Genomic DNA, 26,370 nt, shown 5'->3' on the forward strand with positions numbered 1-26,370 from the left:
TTATCCAACCCCTCAACACTGTTAAACCCTGCCCAACACTAGCATGACCTACAGCACACACAATGCACCTTCACAAACATGTGTTGTGTTAGTTTAGGTGCCATGGTGTTTTAACATACATAATATCTCTATCTACCATGGATTTGCACTGCAGGTGGCGGATACTCCTCAGCCTTTGGATACAAGTGGGCTTTGTGCCTGGGCTACATTGTAAAACTGTCAATCATCTGTCAAGGGAAGGTAGGTGTAAGGATTACTCTTTTCAAAATGAGTTTCAAGTTGAATCAGTTTTAATTCAGTCCAATTAACAGCTCTTTTCAAGTCTTAATGTGTCTGCTGCCACTGAAAAAATGTGATTTTACTTTGTGAAACAGAGCCCCAAAAGCCTTGGGGCAAGTCAAGGCATGCCATCTTGTTTGATTGTGGAGTGCGTGCTTTATTCCATGCTCATGCATTATGTTTGTTATTTCTGGAGCAGATGTGTTGCTCTTAAAGGATGAGAAGGATCCTAAATGTTTCACCCGGACTGAGCAGGATTTCACCTGCTTCTTTGAGACTGCAGACAACAGGACATATGATTTACTCTACACTGTTTTCAGGTATGTTTTATAGACAGTACACGCATTGTGTTTTGTATGTTTAGTGACTATGAGAGTCTCAAAAGATTTAAACAGTAGATACGTTTCCTTACATTTTCTCTGAATCATAAACTTGCTTCTTTACCGTGTGTTCTACAAAAGGTCTTGGGGGAATTGTAATATTAAAAATCCCATGTCTTGGCCATTTCTACTGATCATAATTCCATTGTTGAGGTCTACTAGAATAGATTTAAATTGTTCAAGGTTCCAAAATCACATTGGTTTCTCATACAGCATCTCTGTATAGTATGTGTATTCACTCTCTGTCCTACACGCCTTGTTGGAGATCCTGCTCCGCCCCCCCTATGAGCCCACTGTACTCTGATTGGTCAGCTTGCCCACTCTGTTCTGATGAGTCCACCACCGTTACAGCGGAACATCAGTGATTATGTGTTACAATGGCGTTTGTTAGCAACCAGAAAATGACACCAGTAATGACAAACAGATGAGAATGCTGCGTGGGGTCTGGGTGCCGTGTTGAGGGACGTTGCGGCGCTCGCTGCTCCGCTCTTTGAGGCTCGAGGAGCGGACAGTGTGAGCTGGATTACTGGTGTTGTTTCCTGGTTGCTGCGTGGGGTCTGAGTGAGTGAGTGTGTGAGTGACAAACCGATGAGAATGCTGGGTCTGGGTGCCGTGTTGTCGGGACGTTGAGTGAGTGTGTGTGCGGATTGGTCCATTTGGATGTAGTGACGTCAACCTGCACGCGGAAGCATAGGACCTTTAAGTCAACCAAAACCTTTTACTTTAAATGACTTGTTTATTTTAGCATTTGTTGTGTCTATAATTCAACCCTTGTTCTTCCTTGATTGACTGATTGACCACCTTTTCTACTGTGTCTGTCATTTGTTCTAATCTAGAGAGAAAAGGTGTGAAATGTCTGTCCAAAAAATAGAAGCGGCAACTTTCCTGCACATCTGCTCATTTCCTCAATCGGATGTGTTGTCATTTGTGGAAACACACCTTGAAGTGGTGGAGCGCGACACCAACACCAGGCTCTACAGAAGAACTGTCTCCGTGGAAGACCACTGTAAGACGTTTCCTTTTGCAATACAATTCTTCTTAGGGGAAGGGAGAAAAGATGAGATGGCTTGTTAGGTAGGCCTAACTGAAAACAGCCAATGAGTCAGCTGATCATAGGTATCCTCAGTTTCTTCAGGGAGTCCTTGGTCTTTGCTGAGACTTCCTGTCAATAAGTTAAGAACAAAGACAGCAAGCCTAGTCTTCACCTGTTGGATAAATACAAGTGAAGTGTTTTTACTGAATTCTGTATTTTATTAATTTCCTTTTTCCCATCACCTTCTTGCCTCTAGTCCTCCTGGATCCCCCCTTCAATGTGTCTTTACACCAAAATGGCCAAGCAGGACAGCTGCAGGTTTCATGGCGGACAAAGGTCTCAAAACACTTGAAAGATGACGTGATGTACAGGATTCGATACTCTTCCAAGGGGCTGGGAGTGAAGATTAAGGAGGTACAAACAAGTATTTCAATCAATCCATTATATCATTTTATCTCACACTTACTGAGTGTGAACATTAATACAGTTTATATATCATGTAAGTGTTGATATCCCCAGTATTCAGGTTAGGGTGATGTACTTTTGTTCATCACGGCAACTAAGACTTATTACAGAGCAATTTGAACAATGTCAACGTTTTTTTTTCATTACACAACAAATACAATATTTAAATGTTAAAGTATGCAATAAAGGGTATTAAAAAAAAATATATAGTATGCCGTAAAACAAATAAGTAAAACAAATAATAACAAAACAGCAATTTTTTTTACATTTTGGAAAATGTCTGATTTTCTACAGGCAAAGGAGGGTGAAACACTGGACTCTCTGGTTCCAGGGGAGGAGCTTGATGTCCAGGTTGCTGTAAAATATGCTTTGAACCCAAATGCAGGACACTGGAGCAGCTGGTCCAACCTGGTGCGAGCTGTGGTTCCCCAAAGTGCAGGTGAGACTAGATGCGAACAAAGAGGGTGAAGCTGTTGTTATCCATAGCACAGCATCTCATCCTGTGAACGCTTCTGTCACAGGTGCAACACTTGAATAACACATGTTTTCTCTTGTTTCAGATGATATTTCACTAACGTGCTACACATCTGACCTGCAAAATATCACCTGCCAATGGAATGGGAGCAGATATGGTAAAGAGAAGGATTACAAGCTTTTCTACAATATGGATATCAGGTACATACATTACATCGTTGAGTTTTACAAGTCCTCATATGTGCATGCTAAAATATGTTTTATAGAAATATCACCTTGTTTTTTTATTACATCCATCACAGTAAACAGCACACACATCACTTTCAGGGACATCGTTCTTTCAAATGTATTTCACTCTCTGTGCAGACCAAAACAAGTAGGCCTACACGTGTGGTCATCTGATTATATTATGACCCTTATACAGTAAAGATCTGGTCTGGACCGAGTGTCTCGCAGATGGGGGCTTGACTGAAATGTGCTGTTTCCATGGAGACGAGTCCAGAGCAGTCAGGGTGAAGCTCTGCAGCTCTTCAGCTCGACTCAACAGGACCTTCTTTCCTCCAGAGTTCACCCTCAGAAACAGCAGTGAGGGATTTTTGTTCCTCTTTGTTCCTCTTTGTTTCTTTTGGATAGGCAAATTGTTTTTTCTTTAACTCTCTTTATAAAACGTGAATACATATCTGTGTAAATAATTCTTTAGAGGTAAAGGTTCATCAGAGGTAGATTTTCAGTGAACTGTGTAATACATAAACAAACCAGTAATTTTAAAACCGTTGCATGCTTGTGGTCATATTGTATCTGCCTTTATCATACATGTGTAAAACCAGGTTCTAGGTCAAATCTAGTCCACTATAGGCTAGAAATACAGGTATCTGAGCTCTTTATCCGTATTACTTGCAGCAGACTGCATTTTCAGTCAAGTACGATACGCTAAGTACAGTAGTCACTAGCTTTTACCACATTTCTTCTTCACCTTTTTCCCTCATGCCTTTGAGAAAGTTTGGTCTTGTGATGTTATTTACCGACAAATTGTGTGTGCTTTTTAGTCAAATCATCCCCACCATGTCATCTGAGAGGAGCTTCAGAGAAGGACAAGTTGTTCCTTAAATGGGAAACTCCTCTTCAGGCTCTGTCGGCCCACCTGCAGTATGAAGTGGGCTACCAGATGAGAGGGAGTGAAGCATGGATGGTAAAATGTGATTCACAGCCACACACACATACAGTACTTTTCCTTTCTTATTCGATAATGGTTATTGTTTAATATGTTTAACCCTTTGATACACAACATGGGTCAAAAGTGACTCGAGAGAGATTTAATTGTAAATATCTTTGCAACAAATTACTTGAACAATTCAAAAGTCCAGGTATTCCTCAATTAACTTGTTTATGATCATCACAAATTCTTACTTTCATTTTTCCTTTCTTAATTTTTGAATAAAAATCATTTATGTATCACTACTCTTCTAAGGGACAACATGGGTCGAAAATGACCCGTATTGACCTACAGTACAATGTTATGTCATGCATGGGTGAGTGTTTCTTAGCTATATTTTTGGAAATCAATTTATTTAATCATTTAATATTCCAAGTATTCATTTAATATCTTGTTTTTGATCACCACACATCATTATTTTCATTCTCCATTTCTTAATTTAGGAACTAAAACTGTTTTTGTATTTCTACATCAAGTTTGCAATGGGTCAAAAATGACCCTGTTTAGAGTATAGGTGAGGTCCTGATAATTTATTCCGGTAAATTACTCTGACCTACTAATTGACCTGACCGAAGTTATTGAGTCTATGTAAGTTTACTGCTTGGCTCAGATCCACCAACGTCAGCAAGATCTCACCTCTATTAACTCCCCGAAGAACCAGGTTCAATTAACTGCTGTTTCAATTCAGACAACTCTTTTTAATCTGTTTAAGCGATCCCGAAGGATTTTGGTATCAGTAAATGAGGTGTGTTCCTACCTACGTGTGTGTGGCAGGGTGCAGTCTTACATTTGAAGCAGGAGAGGAGAGCACAGATGTCCTTTAAGTTGTCCCAGTCCAAAAGGTGGGATCAGTTTATTTGAAGAAAAATAGGTCCAAACTAATACAGGGTTTTTACCTTCTCTCTTTACAACATTATAATCATACAAAAAAAATGATGCTGTGATCATGTTCAAATATGAAAGTTTAATTCACAGTCTTACATTTATTATCAAAATGTTTCACTTCAACTGCCCAATTCAGTTGTGACATTTAAAATCTCCCGATAGAATTTAGAGGCATTTCCTCATAAAAAGATCGGTGATAATAAAAATCACATTCAACTTTTCTTTCACCAAATCAATTCACATCGATTCCATACCTTTTTATTTTCCGTCACAGTCGGCGGGTACTAACATTCAAAAACCCATACCTATCCGCATGAATTCGGAGGAAGGTCCTCACAGGTGGCGGGTACTAATACTCACAAACGCTTGTTTCCGACACAGATGGCGGGTACTAACATTCAAAAACCCATTCCTATCCGCATGAATTCGGAGGAAGGTCCTCACAGGTGGCGGGTACTAATACTCACAAACGCTTCTCCCATAAAATCATTCCATTCAGCATTCAAAGAAATGCACTCATTCAAAGAAATTCACTCAGCATTCCAACCAAGAAATTCACTCAGCATTCCAACCAAGAAATTCAAGAGATATTTACCAAGTTTGAGAGAACCTTACCGAGAGCTATTAACCCAGCTCTGAAGGACAGAGCTTATCAGGAGAGAGTATACCAGGGGTTTCCCCCTCTCTCCCCCTCGAAATCCAAAAAGCCAGTCTTTTTATGCTCAAAAAACCGGATAGAAAACCCCACAAACACCTCCTCTATACCCAACCAACATATTCTATTGGCTCTGGCATAAGACACACCTTCCCAAGTTTGTGTAAAACAAAACATGACTAGACATATTCTATGGCTATGACATAACCACCTTTTTGAGGCCTCAATGTGTTTCTCCTTAAGTCCGGAGCCCCCCTCCCTGCTGTGAGAGGAGAGGAAAGAACCTGCCTACTCTCTTATCAGAGAGTAGGGCATAAATCATTACAGGCCTTACACTCAACTAAACAAACCACTTTGTTTTGTTTATGCTGTAAATATAGAAAAACCTAAAATATGAAGCATTTTCATTGTGGGTTATACAAGAATATAATTGATTATATTTGATTATAACTAACTTTCGTTTTAAGTATTCAACATACTATGAGGCTCTCAACACCCTCTTTTTAAAACGCAAAGTTATCAAACAGCAACAACTAAAATTGTAAGCATACATACATATTCAAAAACCATCAAGAAGCATTCTCATTATGGGTTCATACAAGAATATGATTTATCATATATGATTTATAATTAACTTTCGTTTTAAGTATTCACTTCATGCTATGAAGCTCTCAACACCCATATATGCAAGTGTGATACAAATGAAACTAGAAAATGCATTTCCTGCAGAAAATGTGTGCGAATGTTGTAAACTGTGAACATTTGTTGCTGACTTTAGCTGAAAATGCAGAAAAAGCTGAATATTGTATTAGTTGAATGGTCTCTGTAGCTGCTTTTGGATACAAAAACCAAGTAAGTGTGTTGCTGAACTTAGCGGGGAAATGCAGAAAAGTGAAATGATTTTTAATCCAAATTGTTCCAGCTCAAATGCATTGCAATTACTTTGTTGAAAACTTGAAAGTGAAATGTTAAACTGGAAGAGTAGGACAGATAGTGAAGAAGCTTAATATTTAAAATAAAAGGTTTAAAAAAGGTATAAACAACAACATGTATAGCCTCAATGTCCTGAAATAGCTGAATAATGTAATAGTTGAATGGTTTCTGTAGCTGGAAGTAGGCTGAAGGAGTTAGATATTAAATGTAAGTAGTAGTGAATGAATGTTTACAAACACCTGTGTGTGTAAGCCCAGAGATCAAAGGTTACCATGGTGACGACGTTATTAAACATCTGTGTACATGAGCCCAGAGATCAAAGGTTTCCATGGAGATGTGCAGTGAAAGGAGAGCCTTTCCATTGTTCTGAATGAGAGATAAACCTCTTGCATTTCTAACTTCTGTTGAAAAAATAATAATACAAACCTCCAGTCTGTCTGTGGGCGTGTCTGCTCTGATTAGATAATGTAACTCAGGTGTGTGGGCCCAATCTGCCCAGCAACACCATGGTAACCAACTGCATAACTGAGTCCCATTAAGAATGCATTGAGGATTATCTGACAATTTTGCCACCTGTTCAAAAACTATGGCTCCTATAAAAAAATTACCAGACCGTGAGCATCAGGGAACCCCAATATGTTTTTTTGGGGGTTTTGTGTGTAAAATATGGAGATGGGAGCAGTTTGTTTAAAGTTTACTTCTCTCTGTTCTGAAGAAAGAACCGGACACATTTAACATGGGAGTCTGTTGGGAGCTAGGTGGACTTTTTGACAAGTTTTTGTCTCTTCATGCCCTCAAGAGGCATTTTGTTTAATTTTTTTTCATTTTTTTTTTTTTTTTTTCAACGTAGGACAGGTTTTCCTGATTTTTTCTTGACAAATGATGTCTGAGGAGTGTAGGGTTTGGGAATTATGGCAGGTTTAAAACGTTTTTGGGCACATTTCAAGCACTCCACTCTGTTTTGAGATCAAAGCACTCTAGACTTAACGAGCTGCTCAATACACACTAATGTTCAAATCTGAAGAAGGCCTCTTTACCAAGCTCTCAACTAAGTTAAATATCTCAAAAGGTGACACGGTGTAGTTAACAGAGGATTTGAAGGTTCCTCCCATTGAGTTCCATGTTAAAAAAAGAGTTTAAAAAGCTGAATATTTCAAAAGGTATACAATATTTTGAAAAAGTTGAAAGTTTCCCATCATGTGCTAAAAAGGCTGAATAGTTTGATATTTGAATGGTTTCTGTAGCTGAAAGTATGCTGAAGTTATTGAGAGCCAAACTATTTGGTGAAATAAGAAGATGATTAAAGAATCGAAGAACTGTAGTGGAATTCACACTAATAAAGACACATTACAATAATAATTTTGTTATAAATAATAATTTTAGCAGTGATTTGGACCAAACATGTATTCACTATGGAATTTGATAGGAAGCTTTTATTTGTAAACAATTGCAGTTAGGAACATGTTTCCTGTGGACAACTTTTCACATGCCAAACTTGTCACAACTCAACAGGCTGCTTTTGCACGACTGATTCATGTAAGTCTTATTTTACACTTATTTTACCTAAGGAGATATTTGATATCTTGTGAAAAATAACAGTACATCATATTTGAACATTACCTGACCTTGTCATCCATTACTAGTGAGGAAGAGACTTCATGTCTATGTCAAATTACACAGGAGGAACTGGACAAATGCTGCTGTATGATTATTTACCGCAACATCACAATGGAACACTTCTTCACCAGTATCCCTCTGGCTGAAAAGCTCCTTGAGAAGAATCTGACAATTGTGGGGACTCTTCGCCAAAACAAGCCGGACATACCGCCTGTCATGAAGCCATCCAAATTCGACGCATAGCTCAGAATCTGGATTCAGTGGCAACATGACCATGGTGAGCTATGTGCCGAAAAAGGGGAAATCTGTTGTCCTCCTGAGCACCATGCATGAGGACAGAGCAGTGTAACAGTGTAAAGAAGAAACCAGAAGTGATCCGGTACTATAACAAAACCAAATCAGGGGTGGACACAATGGATCAGATGGTTCGCACCTACATATGCTTGCGGAGAACACAGAGGTGGCCCATGGTGCTCTGACACAATGTGCTCGATGTTGCCACCCTCAATGCCTACTCAGTCTTTACTGCACAACACCCCAGGGCCGGACTGGGACAATAAGTCAGGCCGGGAATTATACACCCAGCCAGGCCACTACCAGTTTTTTGTGCCATTTTGCTGGATTTATTTGTCAATTTTTACAGCGTTGCTGCCCGTAGTGATAGCGCTCTAAATCTACTACCCAAAAATAAACATATGGACATGGGTTACTATTTAAAAAAATGTGCAAATCTATTTAGGAACCTATGTGCAGTGTTGGGAAAGTTCACTTTCTACATGAACTAGTTCAGTTCACAGTTCACACATTTTAAAATGAACTAGTTCAGTTCATAGTTCATAATTCAAAATGTTGAACTAAAGTTCATGGTTTCAAAAATGAACTAATTTATAGTTTATAGTTCTTTTTTCAATACGTTGCTGCGAGCTATTATTTGTCTCCTGTACGATGTTAATGGGATTTGGGTGGTAGTGGATCTGTTTTGGCTCTCTTTTTTATTCGCCACTCACACATACCGTGAAAGGCTAGTCGTGTGCTTTTTCTCAATGTGCCGTTTAAGGTTTGTTGTCGACGTCGTCGATGTACGGACTTGCTTTTTCAAACCGGGCGGACACAGTTTACAGGCAAACGTTTGATTTTTTCCATCTGAGTCAGTACTGACTTTAACGTAAAACTCTTTTAAATGCTCATACGCCGACGCCGTAGAGCAGGGGTGGGGAACCTTTTTCCTCTCAAGGGCTATTTCAATTTTTACAATATCCTCAGAGGGCCGTACAAGTTATTGACCTCTGCTTAAAAAAACTAAAATCACAGCCCATTCATTTCATTCTGTGCAAAGAAAAAGCAACCTCTTAATCCAGATATCTCACCATGACTCGCGTATGCATGCACGTGCAGGGTGTGGCATGCTCCCCATTTTTGCTTCCCCAGATTTTTTTTAAATGTTGAAGTTAAAAGCATCAATCTGGTGCACTTTGAGAGCAACATTAGGAGATCTATGGACACATCTCTCAACACCCAAACACAACTGTAAGCAGATTTTCTTTTAATTTATGGATATTTGACAAATCACTCCCCTTTCAAACTGTATTCTTCTTTATTAATAACTGTCATATAGTATTTTATACCCGTTTACTTTATTCTCTTATTTTTTTTATAACTATAATGATCATATAAAGATGTGCCTTTACCTCACTGGTTGTAGAAAAAGCTTCTTATATTCGTTAGCATAGCTAGCTAACCATACGAGTAACACACAACTCACTGAATTCACGCTGGAGGGAGAGTACGCCTGGCGTTGCTCTGTTCGCCGCTTCTCCGTCTGCGTTTTAACTTATTCTTAGCCTTAATTTAGTTTTATTCTCTTTTCTGTACTCTCTTAAAACTGTGTTTAAACACTTTGTCTCGTTTAGCTTTGTTGTGTTTAGCCCTTTTTTTTATTTATTTTTTTAAACCTGTGGCTGAAGTCTCCATACCTGCTACGCTGTAGCTAGCCACCTACGGTCATCGCCTCCGTGGATTTTCTGTCCAGTTCTTCAACCTCTGAGACACTGTTGGATTCCCCTGCCTCCACCAAGCGTCTCCTGGGGATTTCCCGGACAGTCCAGCCTCGCTGTCCCGGGTTGAATAGCCTCTGCCTGGTCCTCTGCTTCTTAGCCAGCTAGCCAGCTAGCCAGCTAGCCCGCACCCGGCTCCCCGGCTGGGCCGCCAGGTCTTCATTGGCATGGAAATAAAACACAACATATCCTCGAAACTCCTCACCTACAACTGTCATGAATTTCCTGGACATTCTGTGGCCAAAAAAGGACATGATTTCATATCTCGCCCGCGTTACATCCACAGAAGCTCACGGCGAAAGTTTGTGTACTATGGGAGCACTGGCTGCATCCCGTCGCTTGTGACTGAGGGACGCACTGGCGCATCTCGGGTGCGTCATCGGAACGCTGCCGCTCATGGGACTTGTAGTGCAATGTCACCATCTGCTTCGCGCTGTGGACAATCGTCCAGAAACGATCGTTTACTCCATCCTCTTCAAAAGCATGTGGTAGCCTCTGCCTCTACAACCCCTGTACACATTGTACTTTTTAATACACAGTCTCTCTCTAAGAAATCTGCTCTGATGCATGATTTTATCGACGACAATGGCTCAGACTTGATATTTTTAACTGAAACCTGGCATAAAGAGGGAGTTTTCTTCCACCTAAATGAAGCATCCCCTCCTGGATACAACTACATTGAAAAAGCCCGTGCCCATGGTAACGGTGGCGGCATTGCTGTTCTGCACAAAAAAACTATTATTCTCCAACCACTGACTATTCCCCATACTCAGTCCTTTGAGTGCCTTGCTTTTAAATGTTTTCCACCCAAATCCCTGACAGTTATACTAGTTGTACTAGTCTACCGTCCTCCAAAATCCAACTCAACCTTCATCCCAGAATTTTTTAACTTCATCACCTCAGTATGTCCCACTCTCTCCAACATTGTGATACTTGGCGATTTTAATATACACGTGGACTCCCCCAAATGCTCCATGGCTGCCGACTTCCTGTCCTACCTCGACTCACTAAATCTGACACAACATGTACATGGGTCCACCCACAATCATGGTCACACACTTGACCTCATCATCACCGGAAACATACCTGCATCAGACCTATACATCTCTGATCTTGGAGTGTCTGACCATAAGGCTATCTCCCTAACGCTGACAATCCCATCCTCCAACCAGCCACCCCCCACTGAGAGAGTCATGAAGTACCGAAACATCAATAATTTGGACACTCCACTTTTTCTCAAAACCATAACAGCAAACCTTTCAACTGACCTCCGTTCGCTTTGCCCCGACGACATGATTGAGCTCTACAACGACACCATGACCACCACGCTCAACATCCTGGCTCCGGAAAAAAAGAGGAAAGCCACTTTCCAACGGTCCTCTCCCTGGTTCACGGATGCCCTCCGCCGCATGAAAACCTGCGGTCGACAGCTGGAGAGACTATGGAGGAAGCAGGCTCTCGCCGTCCACCTACTGGCCTTCAGAGAACACCAAAGTGCCTATGCTACTGCTCTAAAAAACGCCCGCTCTGCATACTACTCGTCAATAATAGACAACGGCAAAAGCAATCCGAGAACCTTATTCTCCACTATCAACCGCCTTCTCAACTCCACCAACACAGGCCCCCCAGCTGCCTCTCCAGAACTCTGCAATGACTTCTCTGCTTTCTTTAAAAACAAGATCGCAGTTATCAGAGCAACCATTACAGCCTCAACAGTAGCTCGGACCCCACCCACCTGCTCTCCCTTCATCAACGGAATCACCCTCTGCAGCTTCAACGAGGTGACGTCATCTGCACTGCTAGCCATCATAGGCAAATCAAAGCCTACCAGCTGCTCCCTCGACCCCATACCCACCCCGCTGCTAAAAATCTGTTCGCCAACCCTGGTTAATTTCCTGACAACACTCATCAACAAGTCACTACAGACTGGTGAGGTGCCTGTCCATTTCAAAACAGCAGTTGTTACCCCACTTTTAAAAAAAACAAATATCGACCGAGAACTCCTCTCCAACTACAGATCTATCTCCAACCTCCCGTTCCTTGCCAAAGTACTTGAGAAGGTCGTGGCCGCACAGCTCCAGTCTCATCTGTCTGACAATGACATGTATGAGACCTTCCAATCAGGTTTCCGCCCTGCACACAGCACAGAAACAGCCCTAATAAAAGTAGCCAACGACCTACTGATGGCAGCCGACTCTGGGTCACCCAGCATCCTGGTCCTTCTTGACCTGAGTGCGGCTTTCGACACAGTGGACCATACCATCCTCCTCCACCGCCTCGAGACCTACACCAGGGTGACGGACACGGCTCTGAAGTGGTTTTCAAGCTACCTCACCAACCGGAAGTACCACGTGTCTCTGGGGGGTTCCAGGTCTGACGACACCGCAGTGACATGCGGGGTCCCACAGGGCTCAGTGCTGGGGCCGATCCTGTTTTTAATCTATCTATTACCTCTGGGTCATATCATCAGACAACATAACTTCCACTGCTATGCCGACGACACTCAGGTCTACATCAAAACACAACCCAATACCACCACTATCCAAACACTAAACACCTGCCTGGAAGACATCCGCTCCTGGATGACCACCAACTACCTTCAGCTCAACAGCAGCAAGACGGAGGCAATCCTGATAGGCACCACCGACCAGCTTGCCAAGGCCGCCAACATCAGCCCCTCCCTTGATGGTCAGCTCATTCCTCTCTCCTCCGTTGTCACCAACCTCGGTGTGAGGTTTGACCCCACTCTGTCTTTCCAAGCCCACATCAAACATATCACCAAGACCTCCTTCTTTCACCTGAAAAACATTTCCCGACTGAAGCCCTCACTCTCAACTGATGACATAAAAAAACTGGTTCATGCACTCGTCTTCTCGAGACTAGATTACTGCAATGCACTCCTCTCCGGTCTCCCAGCCAAATCCATCAACCGCTTGCAACTAGTCCAGAACAGCACAGCCAGAGTTCTCACCGGTACAAAAAGGTCAGCACACATAACCCCCATACTTGCAAAACTACACTGGCTCCCAGTCCACTACAGGATCCAGTTCAAGGTTCTGCTCCTCACGTACAGAGCCCTGAATGGACAAAGCCCAAAATACCTCTGTGACCTCATTCATACCCAGACATCTACCCGCTCTCTCCGCTCCAGCCACGCTCCTCTTCTCTACATCCCCCGCACACGTCTCCGAACAATGGGAGACCGAGCCTTCTGCTCATTCGCCCCGCGCCTCTGGAACTCCCTCCCAGATCAGCTGAGATCTGCCCCTTCCACCGAGGTCTTCAAAACCGGCCTTAAGACCCTCTTCTTTCGGCAGGCCTTCGAATAAACTTTGAGCACGGTACACCTGGAGTACTGCCATTTTTATCGCTATCTCCGACTTTTATTTTTGTACTCTATTTTATATTTTATTTTTTGATTTCTTATTATTATTACAATTATTTGTCTTTTATTATCTCAAAGCGTATCAGTATCCCTTGTTGTGAAGCACTTCGAGATTTGTCTTGGCAGATGAGAAGCGCTATCTAAATTAAATATATTATTATTATTATTATATGCTAATGATAACAACACAGTTATTGACTGTCTGATCAGTATGACAGATGAGCAGATCGCCACTGGGCTTTCAACTAAAGACACAGACACGCAGAAACTGCGGCATGTGTATGGACTTATCGGTACTGCCATTTCTGAAGTGCTGGAGTGGCGTTCTGGTGCTCTCCGTCAGAACTGCAACCCCTGTCAGTCGAGACATATACCACGTGATGACACGTTAGGCTCGTGTTGTGTTCAAGGACCCTGACCTTGGCCAGGAAAAACAGGTTGTTTAATTTGTTTGCGGTCTAGATTTCTTTCATTTTTTTATTTTTTGCGTGTGTTTATAAATGACATCGAGGGCCGTACCAAATTGTCTCGTGGGCCGTATACGGCCCGGAGGCCGGAGGTTCCCCACCCCTGCCGTAGAGTCTCACTCTGAGCGAGTGCTGCTCCAGCTGCTCTCGGCTTCGTCCATACTAATTAATTAATTAATTAATTCAATGCTCGCCGGTTCCGCGGTTCCACATTGTTTGTTGTCTGATATATTTAATATATTTATATTTTAGTGCGACAGCCAGGGGTGACAGGCGCGTACGCGTCACAGGCAGCTTGCTGTTGCCAGATTGGGTGGTTTTCCGCATTATTTTGAAGCCTGTTTACTGTGTGTTTTAACTGGGATTTCGGCTGAAAGGCATATGAAATCTGGCACACTTTTGAACGCCGTTATAATACAGTGCTGAGAATGAACGCACTTTTGAACGCCGTTATACAGCGCTGAGAATGAACGCGTTCTCAATTACGTTCATCTAGCGGAAATACAGTACGTTCAGTTCACGTTCGCCCAAAATATGAACGCGTTCATGAACGATCGTTCATTGAACGCATTCAGGTACATCACTGCCTATGTGAACATATTTTAAGTGGGGGTGGACCTCAAATCCTATAGGGGGGTCCGGGGGTATGCTCCCCCGCTAAGAATTTTTTTTAAATGTTGGACTTAAATGCATCAATCTGGTGCATTTTGAGGCGGAAATAAAGAGACTACACCCATATGAAACATAATTGTATACATTTAAAAAATCATAAAATCATAAGAACATGGCCATAACCTATAACATCCCATATCCAATATGAAAAAACATTGAAACTTGTTTATTTATTTGTTTTTGGTTCATTTTGAACCAGCCTCTCCTGTCTCCCCCTGCTCCTCGAGGCAGCAGCAAAGACTAGTTTTAGCTCTCAACAAGTTCTATTTCGTCCCTACTGACCGCCAGAGGCGGTGCTTTAGCACTGGATATGTCCATCGCGCGCATGCGCAGCTCGAGTACCAATAACAACAAAGTCACCTGTGACCCACGTGACACCGGCTATATCAGCCCGTGTCGTCAGAGGATCTGTTCCTTTCATCTTCTCGCTGCGCGAGGGTACCGTGGCTACATTTTTGTAGCCTACAGCGTTCAGGTTTGAACGTTTGATCTGAGGGATTTCTCTGCAAACAGCTGGCCGCGTGCAGCTTCGCGACTGACAGTCGGAGCTACGGGTCGTTAACGCGTCCTCCAGGAGCTGTGGCCGGCTGTGCGCTGTGCAGAGCCTCGACAGACAGGTTTGTGTCAGCTTGTTGCTGGTGATGGCTGTGTTTCCAATCCGCACCCTCTCCCAGCCAAGTTGTCCTGATTACCGTCTTATTTTTTGTGGCTTAGACTTTCTGATGACGACAGTGTTCCCGCTTCCTCTCCCATAAAGTTGCCCTTATGCTCTTTTGAAAGTTCTGCTTGTGGCGTTGTGCCCGGGCTATCATTAGCATTTGAGTCCCAGCTTTGGCTGCGTCCCTCATTCAATTTAGTATGGAAGCCCAGAGGGTCATACTTTAAACCCGTTTTTCGTTTAGATCTAGAAAGTAAGGTAAGTACTTTCTATTTCTTAGAAGCTATTATCTGGTTTTAACATTTGTGTTCTGACTTGGTCAGCAGCAGCCGCTTGGCTAACACCTTGCTGTTGAGCTTAACTATTAACTCAGGGCAGTGCTCCCGCTCCCGGTAGCATAGGGTTTGATTGCAGTAGCGCTAGATCGTTGTATTACTGCTCCTAGTACTAGACTCCTAGCACTAGGATGATATGCAGAGAACATCTTCACGGCGGGTGCTGTGTGCTCGGCATGTGCGGTTACTACTGTAACCAGGCACGGTTATATGCGGGCTGTTCTCTTTCTTAGAAGCTAATTACCCGGTCGACAGCGTCGAAAGCTCCAATCTGCCCATTCACTTTCAATGGGGTGACGTCACGTAGCCGCGCTTTTTCGCCGAACTGAATTGTGGGTAGCAGAGCGGTCCGTCTCAGGCGTCTCCGGCGACAGAAGTTGAACAATGTTCAACTTCTGACGCCGGAGACGCCGGAGTAGCCAGCGCCAGCCAATCAAATCCCATTTCCCAAAATCTGACAGCTGAAGCCGTAGCCAATCAAACCGCGTCTAAGCTGGGAGAGATATCCCGCCGTTCATTTCTATATTTCAAAAAAAGTCGGAGGAGAAACTAACTATCGCCGTAGCGAATCACCCGGTTTTGTATGACCAGACCGTCTTCACCTACCGGGATACAAACCGGAGGAACCAGGCATGGAGGGAGGTGGCAGAGACAGTGGGGGAAACTGGTAGGTTTTCGCCTGTTTGGGGAGTTTATATATATATTGCTCGCATAAAATCCCCGGGGGTTTTTGCTTTGTATTTCGGGGGCGGGAGATTCATGTGATTGGTTGTTGGTCGTGTTGCTTGAATAAAATCCCCAAGCTCCAGACACGCCCAGCTCCAAGCTATTTTTGAAGCTGTAGTGTGGACGCTCCGTTAAGCTTCATTATTTAACTCAGCCGGTGAGGGCAGTGCTCTCGCTCCCGCTCGCATGGTATGGTTGCAGTAGCGCTATATCGTTGTATTTACTGCTCCTAGTACTAGACTCCTAGCACTAGGACGATATGCAGAGAACAATCTTCACTGTGTGTGCCGTGTGCAGACCCGGCGGCAGACATACGTCTCTGGGCGGGCATTTGATGTACCAGGGCGGGCCCACCCCGAAACTTACATTTCCCAGGAAAACTGAATTGTGAAAGAGCTGACATGCTGAAAACCCAACCCCTGCAGGGGGGTCTGGGGAGATTCTCCCCCAGGAGATTTTTTGAAATACTAACATAAAATACACATTCTGGTCCTCTCTTGAGAAGAAAAATAAATAAATCTATTACTACACAACATATTTAAAAAAATGAATGCCATTTCAGTTTTGTGTTACTTTGTTCTGAAAGCTGAACCTGCTGCTCCTCACAGAGAGAAGAGGGAAGAGGCGGTGAATTACTTTACATTGTGGATTAGGGTGGATAGCCCCCATTGTTCTGTGTGTCAAAATGAAAGATGTGTGTCACACATCAATCATCAAACCGTGGGCTCTTATTTCATTACGTGTTGATTTCTATCAACACGTAATGTTGTATCGATGTATATAGAGATGTACTACAGCAAGAATATTCTCCGTCGGGACTTCCTGTAACAACACCACGTCGTTATCTTGATTCTGATTGGCCAGAAGACATTATCAAAGATGTTCTATTGAGAAGATGATCACTACGTGACAAACGTTTTCAAACCGTTTCTAGTCTTCGGTATTTCCAGACAAGTGACTGCTGAAATCAATCCTACTAACTGCTGTCTGTGCAATTTACTCCGCGAGTTGGCGGACTTTATTTAGCTTACTTTAAAATCATTTTTCATGGTGGGGCTAAGCCATTTATTGGTATGGCTGTAGCCTACCCAAGTATACCCTGGCGCCGCCACTGAACATAATAATAAAACAATTAAAATGTTGTATTCAGCCCTGATTAAAACAGCGGGCCCAAATCCTGGATGGGCGGGACCGGCCCCATGGGGCCCGCCCATGACGCCGGGTCTGGCTGTGTGCTCTGCATGTATGGCCATTAAGGAGGATTTCATCCTCCCAATATTATATTGTCTAGTGGGCAGCCGTTGGCTGACACTTTTAGGCACCGGCCACAGTTACTATTGTAACTAAGGTACTGAGCCGTAAGTACTGGCCATACTTACTACTGTAACTACGGTTCCAAGCTGTGTAAGTACTGGCCATAGTTAATACTGTAACTACAGGGTTAAGCCGTAAGTACTGGCCATAGTTACTACTGTAACTACGGTTCCAAGCCGTGCAAGTACTGGCCATAGGCAATACCGTAACTACGGCTCTATGCTGTGTAAGTACTGGCCGTTACTACTGTAACTACGGTTCCAAGCCGTGCAAGTACCTGCCAGAGTTACTACTGTAACTACGGCTCTATGCTGTGTAAGTGCTGGCCATAGTTAAGACTGTAACTACGGTTCTAAGCCGTGTAAGTACTGGCCATAGTTACTACTGTAACTACGGTTAGATGCCGTGTGAGCCAGAGATGGGGACTCGAGTCTGTGACTCGGACTCGAGTCGCACTTAAGTCGCACACACAGAGACTCCAGACTTGACTTGGACCCGTGACCAAAAGACTTCAGACTCGACTTGGACTCGTGTGTTGGGACTCGTGAACAATCATTGTGTTTTCTATTGTTGGCGTATTAAAGGTGGGGTAGGTCAATTTGAGAGAAACCGGCTCGAGATCGCTAGAATTTGAAAATACACAACCGGAGATAATCTGCTAGAGGCTGCTACTTCCTTATAGAGCCCGCCTCCTCCAACACACACGAACGCGCACATTACCAATCAGGGCACGAGATAAATTTGTGCCCAGATGGAAGGCTGACAGGCAGGTAGGCCATCCAGTTACTTTAGCCGAGATCGAATTTCATCAGGCACTTGAAAACTCACCCGGAGAGGTCCGTCAGTCACATTAACGCATGGACGGTTAGCAAACATGTTTAGCTCAGCATCAGCTATGTAATGTTAACTTAGCTTGCTGCTAGCTTTGTAACTGAATATTTGAAAAGATTAGTGAATTGCTTGTCACACTTGTTTGAGTTGAGTGGCGTTGACATCCAACTCTTGACATGACATAAAAAAGGTTGGTAACGTTAATCATATTGCATTGCAATAGCTTGTTTAAAGTGATCATATAACAAACAACTAATCAGTACTGATACTGTATGCTAATAGATATAGGAGTGATAATAACATAGTAAATGCTTTGAATTTCTTAGATATAGCTGTGCAGTATTCTTAACAGACTGGATAGCAGCAGACAATAGAAGGCTTATTACAACCAGAAGAGACATGAGACTTTTATTTTTTTAGAGACTTGAGACTTGACTTGGACTCGTGACCAAAGACTTGAGACTTGATCAAGTCTCACCCCACAAAGACTTGAGACTTGACTTGGACTCGTGACCAAAGACTTGAGACTTGACTTGGACTTGCAAAAAAAGACTTGTGAACATCTCTGGTGTGAGCCCTGGCCATGGTTACTGCTGTAACTACGGCTCTGTGCTGTTCTCTTCTTTAGAAGCTAGTTATCTGGTCTTAAACATGTGTGTTATTTGACTCGATCTCGCTTGATCGTTAGCAGCAGCCGCTCGGCTAACGTCTTGCGTATACTGTTAAGCTTCTTAATTTTACCCAGCTAGGTGAAGGCAGTGCTCTCGCTCCCGCTCCCTCTACCGGTAATGCGGATGTAGCTACATCCCTTTTTCTGTTCGGCGAGTAGTAGCACCACTCTACTCTTCCCGTGCAGCAGGTAGCCGGTGAAGGCTGTGTTCCCGCACCCGCTCCCGGTTACACTGCATCTGGCATTCGTCTCTAACTCAACCAGTGAAGGCAGTTCTCGCCCCCGCTCCTGGTAGACGTCAAACTGCCTCGTTTTTCCATTAAGCAGATAGCTGGTGAAGGCTGTGTTCCCGCACCCGCTCCCGGTTACGCTGCATCTGGCATTCGTCTTAATTTAACCAGTGAAGGCAGTGTTCTCGCCCCCGCTCCTGGTAGATGCTAAACTGCCTTGTTTATTCCGTTAAGCAGGTAGCTGGTGAAGGCTGTGTTACCGCACCCGCTCCCGGTTACGCTGCATCTGGCATTCGTCTTAGTTTAACCAGTGAAGGCAGTGTTCTCGCCCCCGCTCCTGGTAGACGCTAAACTGCCTGGTTTCCGTTAAGCAGGTAGCTGGTGAAGGCTGTGTTCCCGCACCAGCTCCCGGTTACGCTGCATCTGGCACTCGCCTCTAGCTCAGCCAGTGAAGGCAGTGTTCTCGCCCCCGCTCCTGGTAAACTGCCTTATTTACCATCTGCCGGTAACGTGGGTGTAATTACATCCCTATTTCTGTTGGGCGAGTAGCGGCGCGGCTCTACTCTTTCCGTTAAGCAGGTAGCTGGTGAAGGCTGTGTTCCCGCACCCGCTCCCGGTTACGCTGCATCTGGCATTCGTCTCTAACTCAACCAGTGAAGGTAGTGTTCTCACCCCCACTCCTGGTAGACGCGGAACTGCCCTGTTTTTCCGTTAAGCAGGTAGCGGGTGAAGGCTGTGTTCCCGCACCCACTCCCGGTTATGCTGCATCTGGCATTCGTCTCTAACTCAGCCGGCAGTGTTCTCGCCCCCGTTCCTGGTAGACGCTGAACTGCCGTGTTTATTAATCCAGCCAGGTGAAGGCAGTGCTCTCGCTCCCGCTCCCTCTGCCGGGAACGTGGGTGTAATTACATCCCTCTTTCTGTTCGGCGAGTAGCAGCAACGCTCTACTCTTTCCATTAAGCAGGTAGCTGGTGAAGGCTGTGTTCCCGCACCCGCTCCCGGCTACGCTGCATCTGGCTACCTACAGAATGGTTCATTCATGTAGTGCCTGTATGGCTTCTCTTGAGCCCGAGGACGGCCATGATCGCTGCCCCTTCTGCCTCGGCCGCCTCTGGCGGTCAGTGGGGACGAAATTCGAGCATCTGAGGCAGGTTCTCACGGTAAACGCCTGCATGAGCTGTAGCTGCATGCCTCGGGTGCTCAGAGTGGCTAGAATCACTGAGGTGGAACGTCTGGCAGCAGCCAACAGATACCTCTCCTTGTCACGTCCCCCTCCAGATCAATTCGGCCGTTCCCGGCGACTTGAGGGAGCGATGGCTGTGTGCTCCCCCCAATAGAAGGACTAGAAACAGGCTGTCCTCTAAAGTGGATCGGCTAGCTGCCAATAGGGGCATGATGAAGTCGCCTCTTGGCCCTTCAGCCTGGGCCCAGTGTAGGGGCTGCTAGCGGGCCGACGGTCCCCCCCCCCCCCCTCCTTCGGTTGGCGCCCCTCCTTCGACTTACGCACCTCCTTCGGTTGACTGAGAGTCCTCCGTAGCGTACCAGTCGAGCCAGGGGAGCTGTTTAGGTCAGCTACCCTGGAGGCACTGGAGCGTGCCGCCCAAGCTAGGCAGACCAGGCAGCAGCAATCGGGTCCTCGCAGACCTGTGCCCACTCCCAGCAGGCCCAGGGGCCGCTCTAGCAGCCGCACTCAGCCGCACTCAGCCGCCGGATTACAGGGGTGGTCTGCAGAGGTCTTAGAGGCCCACTCAATCGCCTCCCAATGACTTTCGTGCCCCATGTCGCCCGCCTTCCAGGCGGCCTCGTGCCCCAGAGCCTTACCGGAGCCCCCCCAAGAGGCTCCAGGGTCTGGGGGGCTGGGCCCTGAAATCCTGGGGGTGGTCGGCGGCTGTTTTCCCTGCAGCAGCTCAGTTTCTGGGCAGTCTGTACTTCCGTCCCTTGGGTGGTTTTCACCTTAACCCAGGGGTACGGACCGCAGCTCCGGCCCCTAGCCTTCGGCTGGGTCTAATTGACAGTCGTCAGCGATCCGGCAGGGGCCCTAGCTCTGGGCCAAGAGTTGTCCGTCCTTCTGTCCAAGGACGCAATCAACCCAGTAATACCCTCTGCTTAGCCAGGGGGTTCTACTCGGCATACTTTCTCGTGAGCAAGAAAGTCTGCGGATTTCGCCTGATCTTGGACCTCAGAGGAATCAACAGATTCCTGAAGGTGCTGCCATTCTATATGCTGACTACTGCATACGCACAGGTGGAGTGGTTCTCAACCGAGGGATGCCTACTTCCACGTGGGCCAGGCAAGAGGGTGCCTTATATTCAGTTCCTCCGGCCCTTGGGCAGACTGGCAGCTGCCTCGGCTGCTGGGCCCTTAGGCCCGCTGTCGTTGCGCCCCATGCAGATGTGGCTGAACAGCCTTCACTTGGACACCAAGTGGCACAGGCACAGAGAAGTCAGGGTGTTGCAGCATTGCTCCACTCTCCGTCACGCTGGAGGGGCAGGGCCTATCTCCTGGTAGGCGTGCCCATGGGCGCCATCCCATCCCGCCAGGAGACCATCACCATAGGTGCATGTCTCTCAGGGTGGGGTGCAGTGCGGCAGGGCAGGACCGTTCGGGGTCAGCGGTCTGCCCAGCAGAGTGCGCGCCAGGTCAACGTGCTAGAGCTTCGTGCAGCTTGCACTCACGCACTTTCTACCCCAACTGGGGGGCAAGAATGTGCGTGTTCCTTGGGGACAGCATGTACATTGTTGCTTAGACAACAGTCCCTTCTAGATAGTGGACGTTCTCACTCCACTCTGAATTTATGTGGCTGCGATTCTGCCTGACATGTTCGGGTCGACGGCGCCACGGCGGGTTGCCACAGGTCGGTGTCCCTCTTTATGAGAGGGGCTTTACGGCAGCGTCCCCCTTGCACCCCGAGGGCTCCGGCTTGGGACCTGCCCTTGCTGCCGGATGCCCTATCATCTCCTCCCTTCAAGCCCCTGGCCCAGGTGGGGCTTAGGTGGCTGCCCACAAAGGCAGCATTTCTGCTTGCCATAGCCTCAGGGAAGCGAGTCGGGGAGGTGCATGTCCTCTCCATAAACAATACATGCACGAGGTGAGACTCTCAGGCGTTGCCCTTTGGGAAAATGTGGCATTCCCGCCCGGGGTCCTTCCACAAACCCACTTCAATCAGCCTGCCCAGCTGGCACGCTTTGACATTCAGGAGTACGGCACGTCGAAGTTTCTGTGCCCATAACACACACCCTCCCGAGCTTGAATGACACACAGAGACCAATCGAGTATGATCTGTATGAAAGTGGCCATGTCGGCAGGCCACATCATGTAGACAGCCAGTCACCCTCTGTGAGGCAGAGTCAGACCCATATTTGCGCAGCGTTGCGTTCACAATACATACGTATACAAAAAAAATCCTCAGGCCAGCAGGCCACTTAACAGGCCAGGCCATCGGGAAACTTCCCGGTCCTCCCGATGGCCAGTCCGGGCCTGCAACACCCTAATTACATGGGTGGTGTGACCAATGCACGGCGGCTTTTCAGCAAGGAGCTGGGCAAAGAGCTCGTCATGCCACATACACTATATAGACAAAATTATTGGGACACTCCTCTTAATCATTGAATTCAGGTGTTTTGTTCAGTCCCATTGCCACAGGTGTATAACATCAAGCACCTAGCCATGCAGTCTGCCTTTACAAACATTTGTGAAATAATGGGTCGTTCGAAAGAGTCCAAATTGAATTTGAACGTGGCACTGTAATAGGATGCCACCGTTGCAACAAGACAGTTTGTCTCCGATATATTCCACCATCAACTGTAAGTGGTATTATTAAGTGGAAACTTTTAGGAACTACAGCAACTCAGTGGCAGACCAAGTACAGTTGCAGAGTGTTGTGGGGGGGGGGGGGGGGCAAAGTGGCCAAAGCGCTGCAATAACTGCAGAGTTCAAAAACCAGCTCTGGCATTAATATCAGACCAAAACTATGGGAGCTTCATCGGTTTTCATGGCCGAGCAGCTGCATCAAGCCTTACATCACCAAGCACAATGCCAAGCGTTGGATGCAGTGGAGTAAAGCACGCCGCCACTGGACTCTGGAGCAGTAAGTCAAATCAAATCAAGTTTTATTTATATAACACATTTAAAAACGATTTTTGGTCGAGCCAAAGTGCTGAACATGTAATAAAAACACTTTACTACAATCACAATAGAACAGTAGAAACATGTTCTGCGGAGTGACCAATCATGCTTCTCTATCTGGGAGTCTGATGGACCAGTCTGGGTTTGGCGAATGCCAGGACAACGTTAGGCCTACCTGCCTGACTGCATTGTGCCAAATGTAAAGTTTGGTGGATGAGGGATAGCTGTTATAGCTGCAAAGGGGGGACCAACTTCATATTAATGCCTATATGAATTTGGAATGGGATGTCATAAAAGCTCCTTTAGGTGTAATGTGTAGGTGGCCCAATACTTTTGTCTAAAGAGATGCATGGATGGCACGCCCCACCTCCAAAAGCACATTACAGGGGCAATGGAAAGATGTGGGCTAAAAAGAGTAAACACACACCACCAGCCACATTTAATGTTTGGTCCAAATCACTGATAAAATAATTATTTATAACATAATTATTATTATTATTATTATTATTATAGGATGTTTTGCATACATGGGTCATTTTTTACCCATGTATGCAAACTTGATGGAGAAATACAAAAACTGTTTATTTACTACATTAACTATACATACAGTTAATTAGGGCTACAGGTGCCTATGCTACAGCAGGTTCTCGTTGCTGCCAGTTGCATTGCTCATATAACCACCAGATGGCACCAGAGAAGGCATTATTCAATTATACATTCAGTGACGAATGCCTAGTGAAAAATTAGCAAAATGACCCATTGCATTGCACATAATCACTAAGATTGGCATGTATGTTCTTAACATTAAAAGTGAAATCCACCTTCCTTTCACAGACGGTGTTCCTAAAGGGTCCTGAGACCGGTGCATGTCTGGAGGTCCCGACAGGAAGTCAGTACAGTGTTAAGATCAGAGCTAAACCTAATGGGTTTATTTACTCAGGCCACTGGAGTGACTGGTCAGATGTGCTGACTGGTGAAACCCCTGCTGACGCAGGTACGCTCTGAGACTGACAAAGATCTGACACACATTTATTTGTCACAACAAAATAGGAGTAGATTTTTAGTCTGTGTGTTGCTCTGATTAAATCAAACCCTAATGCTGTTTAATTCACATTTACAGGCACACTGCTCATTCTGTCTATCCCTGTCGCCCTGCTGATAATGGCCATCATTGTCATCTCCTTGTTTCCCACGTACCTCCGGTAGGACTGTTGTTCCTCACCTTTTAAGATTGAAATGAGATGAATTTTGAGGACTAATAATAATAATTTGAGACCAAAGAATATTGATAATATTATGATGAATTTCCACATTTCTTATCCTTTTCTTTACATCTTTGCTCTATGTGTGTTTATACTGTAGTAAGCTCAAGCTGTATTTTTGGCCACCGGTGCCCAACCTTGATAAAGTCCTCCAAGGTTTTCTGACAGACCTCGACGAACAGAGATGGGTAAGTTATCTACATTATTTAACATGCTGCATTTACCATTTGGTTACACGTGTATCTAAGCAACATGGGTGCAACATTGCATCACTTGAACATAACATATTTTACCCCAGTGAAACATGGTTTCGGTTCAATACTAATTTAGCCATAAAGATACAATATAAATATAGATATAATATATAATTGTAATGACATGAAATGTGTTCATACATTGAATAGGTGAAAAAATAAGTTTAAAATATATCATGAACATTGTGTCAGTGTTCCACGGTGTAAACATGTTGCTATCTGTGCTACAGAATCCACCAATAACAGCAAAGCAATGCTCTGAGGAAACCACGTCTTCTGTGCTGGAGATCGTTTCTGAAGATGAGGGTTCAATATTGGGGAAGCCCTCAGAGGGATGCACCCCGCTCCTGTCAGAGAGACACCTCTGCAGTGGAGGACAGATTGAAGGGGCCGGAGTCTTCTCAGATTATGTGACTCTGAACAAAGACAGTATCATTCTTTGGCCAAAAGGAAACAAGTATGTCTACGAGGATGTTGGACCGAAAGACAGTCCAGGGGTGAGTGATGAGCTCCTCTCAGTCAGTCTGACCGCCTGCTCAGGCAGTGACTTACTGAACCGTTCCTACCTTCCTCTGCCTCTGTCTGCAGACACACCCGACTGCAAGCTCACTGATGCAAGGGGGCCAGGCAACATCTATACTAATATCCCCTGTAGCTAAATGTACAATTAAGGTTCTTTGTATCCACTTGTGTAGGTTAGATTTAAACCTTCGTATTGACATAAAAGCATAGCACTTATGGCTTCAAACTAGACCTTTTTACCATATATTCAACATTTCTATAATTGTTGAGGATATTTAAGCATATCATATTGTTTTTATATTTGTAATTGTACATACTACTGTTGTGTGTTTATATCCACTAGAGAGAACAGTAGATCCAGGATACACTCTGTGACTTTTAACATAATTACCATGTTTTACTGTTCTGGGGTTAGAGGGAAGTGGCATGAGGGATTGGGAATATAACATGATGTGAATGTTTTGAGTTTGAATTTTATGTTTAAACATTCATAGGAAAATATGTAAAAAAAAAAATACTTTCTTTTTTGTGAATGTACTTTTTTAAAATAAATTATCTGCATCTGGAAAATCTTTTTTTTCTGCAGATCTTATTCATAGATACGGTTTGTTTTATATTGATATATTCTATACATATTTATTGTAGATTCCTCTGAGTCCTATTTGAGGTTGGAGTGTTTGCTTGTAAAAGACAAAACAAGCTTTTAGTTTTTTCGCATTTTCTGGGAAGGCACGTAACGTAAATGTCAAACTAAAACATAGGAGACACATGGACATTTTAACTGATTTGAGCAGCTTGCTAGACAGCAGCTTGTCGTGCTTACTATCAAACAGCAACTGAACTGTCTTGAGCTTAGATACAGACCCTATTTCTATTTGCCTTACAATTTAGGTGTCACTAGGTGGTAGCAGAGATCAGCGGGCAGAGATGG

The 26,370-nt window shown here is 44.7% G+C and overlaps 1 protein-coding gene across 1 annotated transcript; it reads left to right on the forward strand.

Annotated features, from left to right (window-relative positions):
* The first annotated feature begins 38 nt into the window (after positions 1-38).
* On the forward strand, positions 39-26,003 carry mpl (MPL proto-oncogene, thrombopoietin receptor). The gene is made up of 12 exons (XM_034080380.2): positions 39-240; positions 479-599; positions 1,496-1,665; positions 1,949-2,106; positions 2,452-2,596; positions 2,718-2,832; positions 3,056-3,216; positions 3,678-3,820; positions 24,236-24,395; positions 24,522-24,603; positions 24,764-24,851; positions 25,148-26,003. The coding sequence occupies exons 1-12, from the start codon at positions 138-140 to the stop codon at positions 25,574-25,576; spliced, it is 1,875 nt and encodes a 624-aa protein (XP_033936271.1). The 5' UTR covers positions 39-137; the 3' UTR covers positions 25,577-26,003.
* Positions 26,004-26,370: the final 367 nt, after the last annotated feature.

This window comes from Pseudochaenichthys georgianus, chromosome 4 (genome assembly GCF_902827115.2).
Source record: "Pseudochaenichthys georgianus chromosome 4, fPseGeo1.2, whole genome shotgun sequence".
In the NCBI taxonomy this organism is placed as follows: Eukaryota; Metazoa; Chordata; class Actinopteri; order Perciformes; family Channichthyidae; genus Pseudochaenichthys; species Pseudochaenichthys georgianus.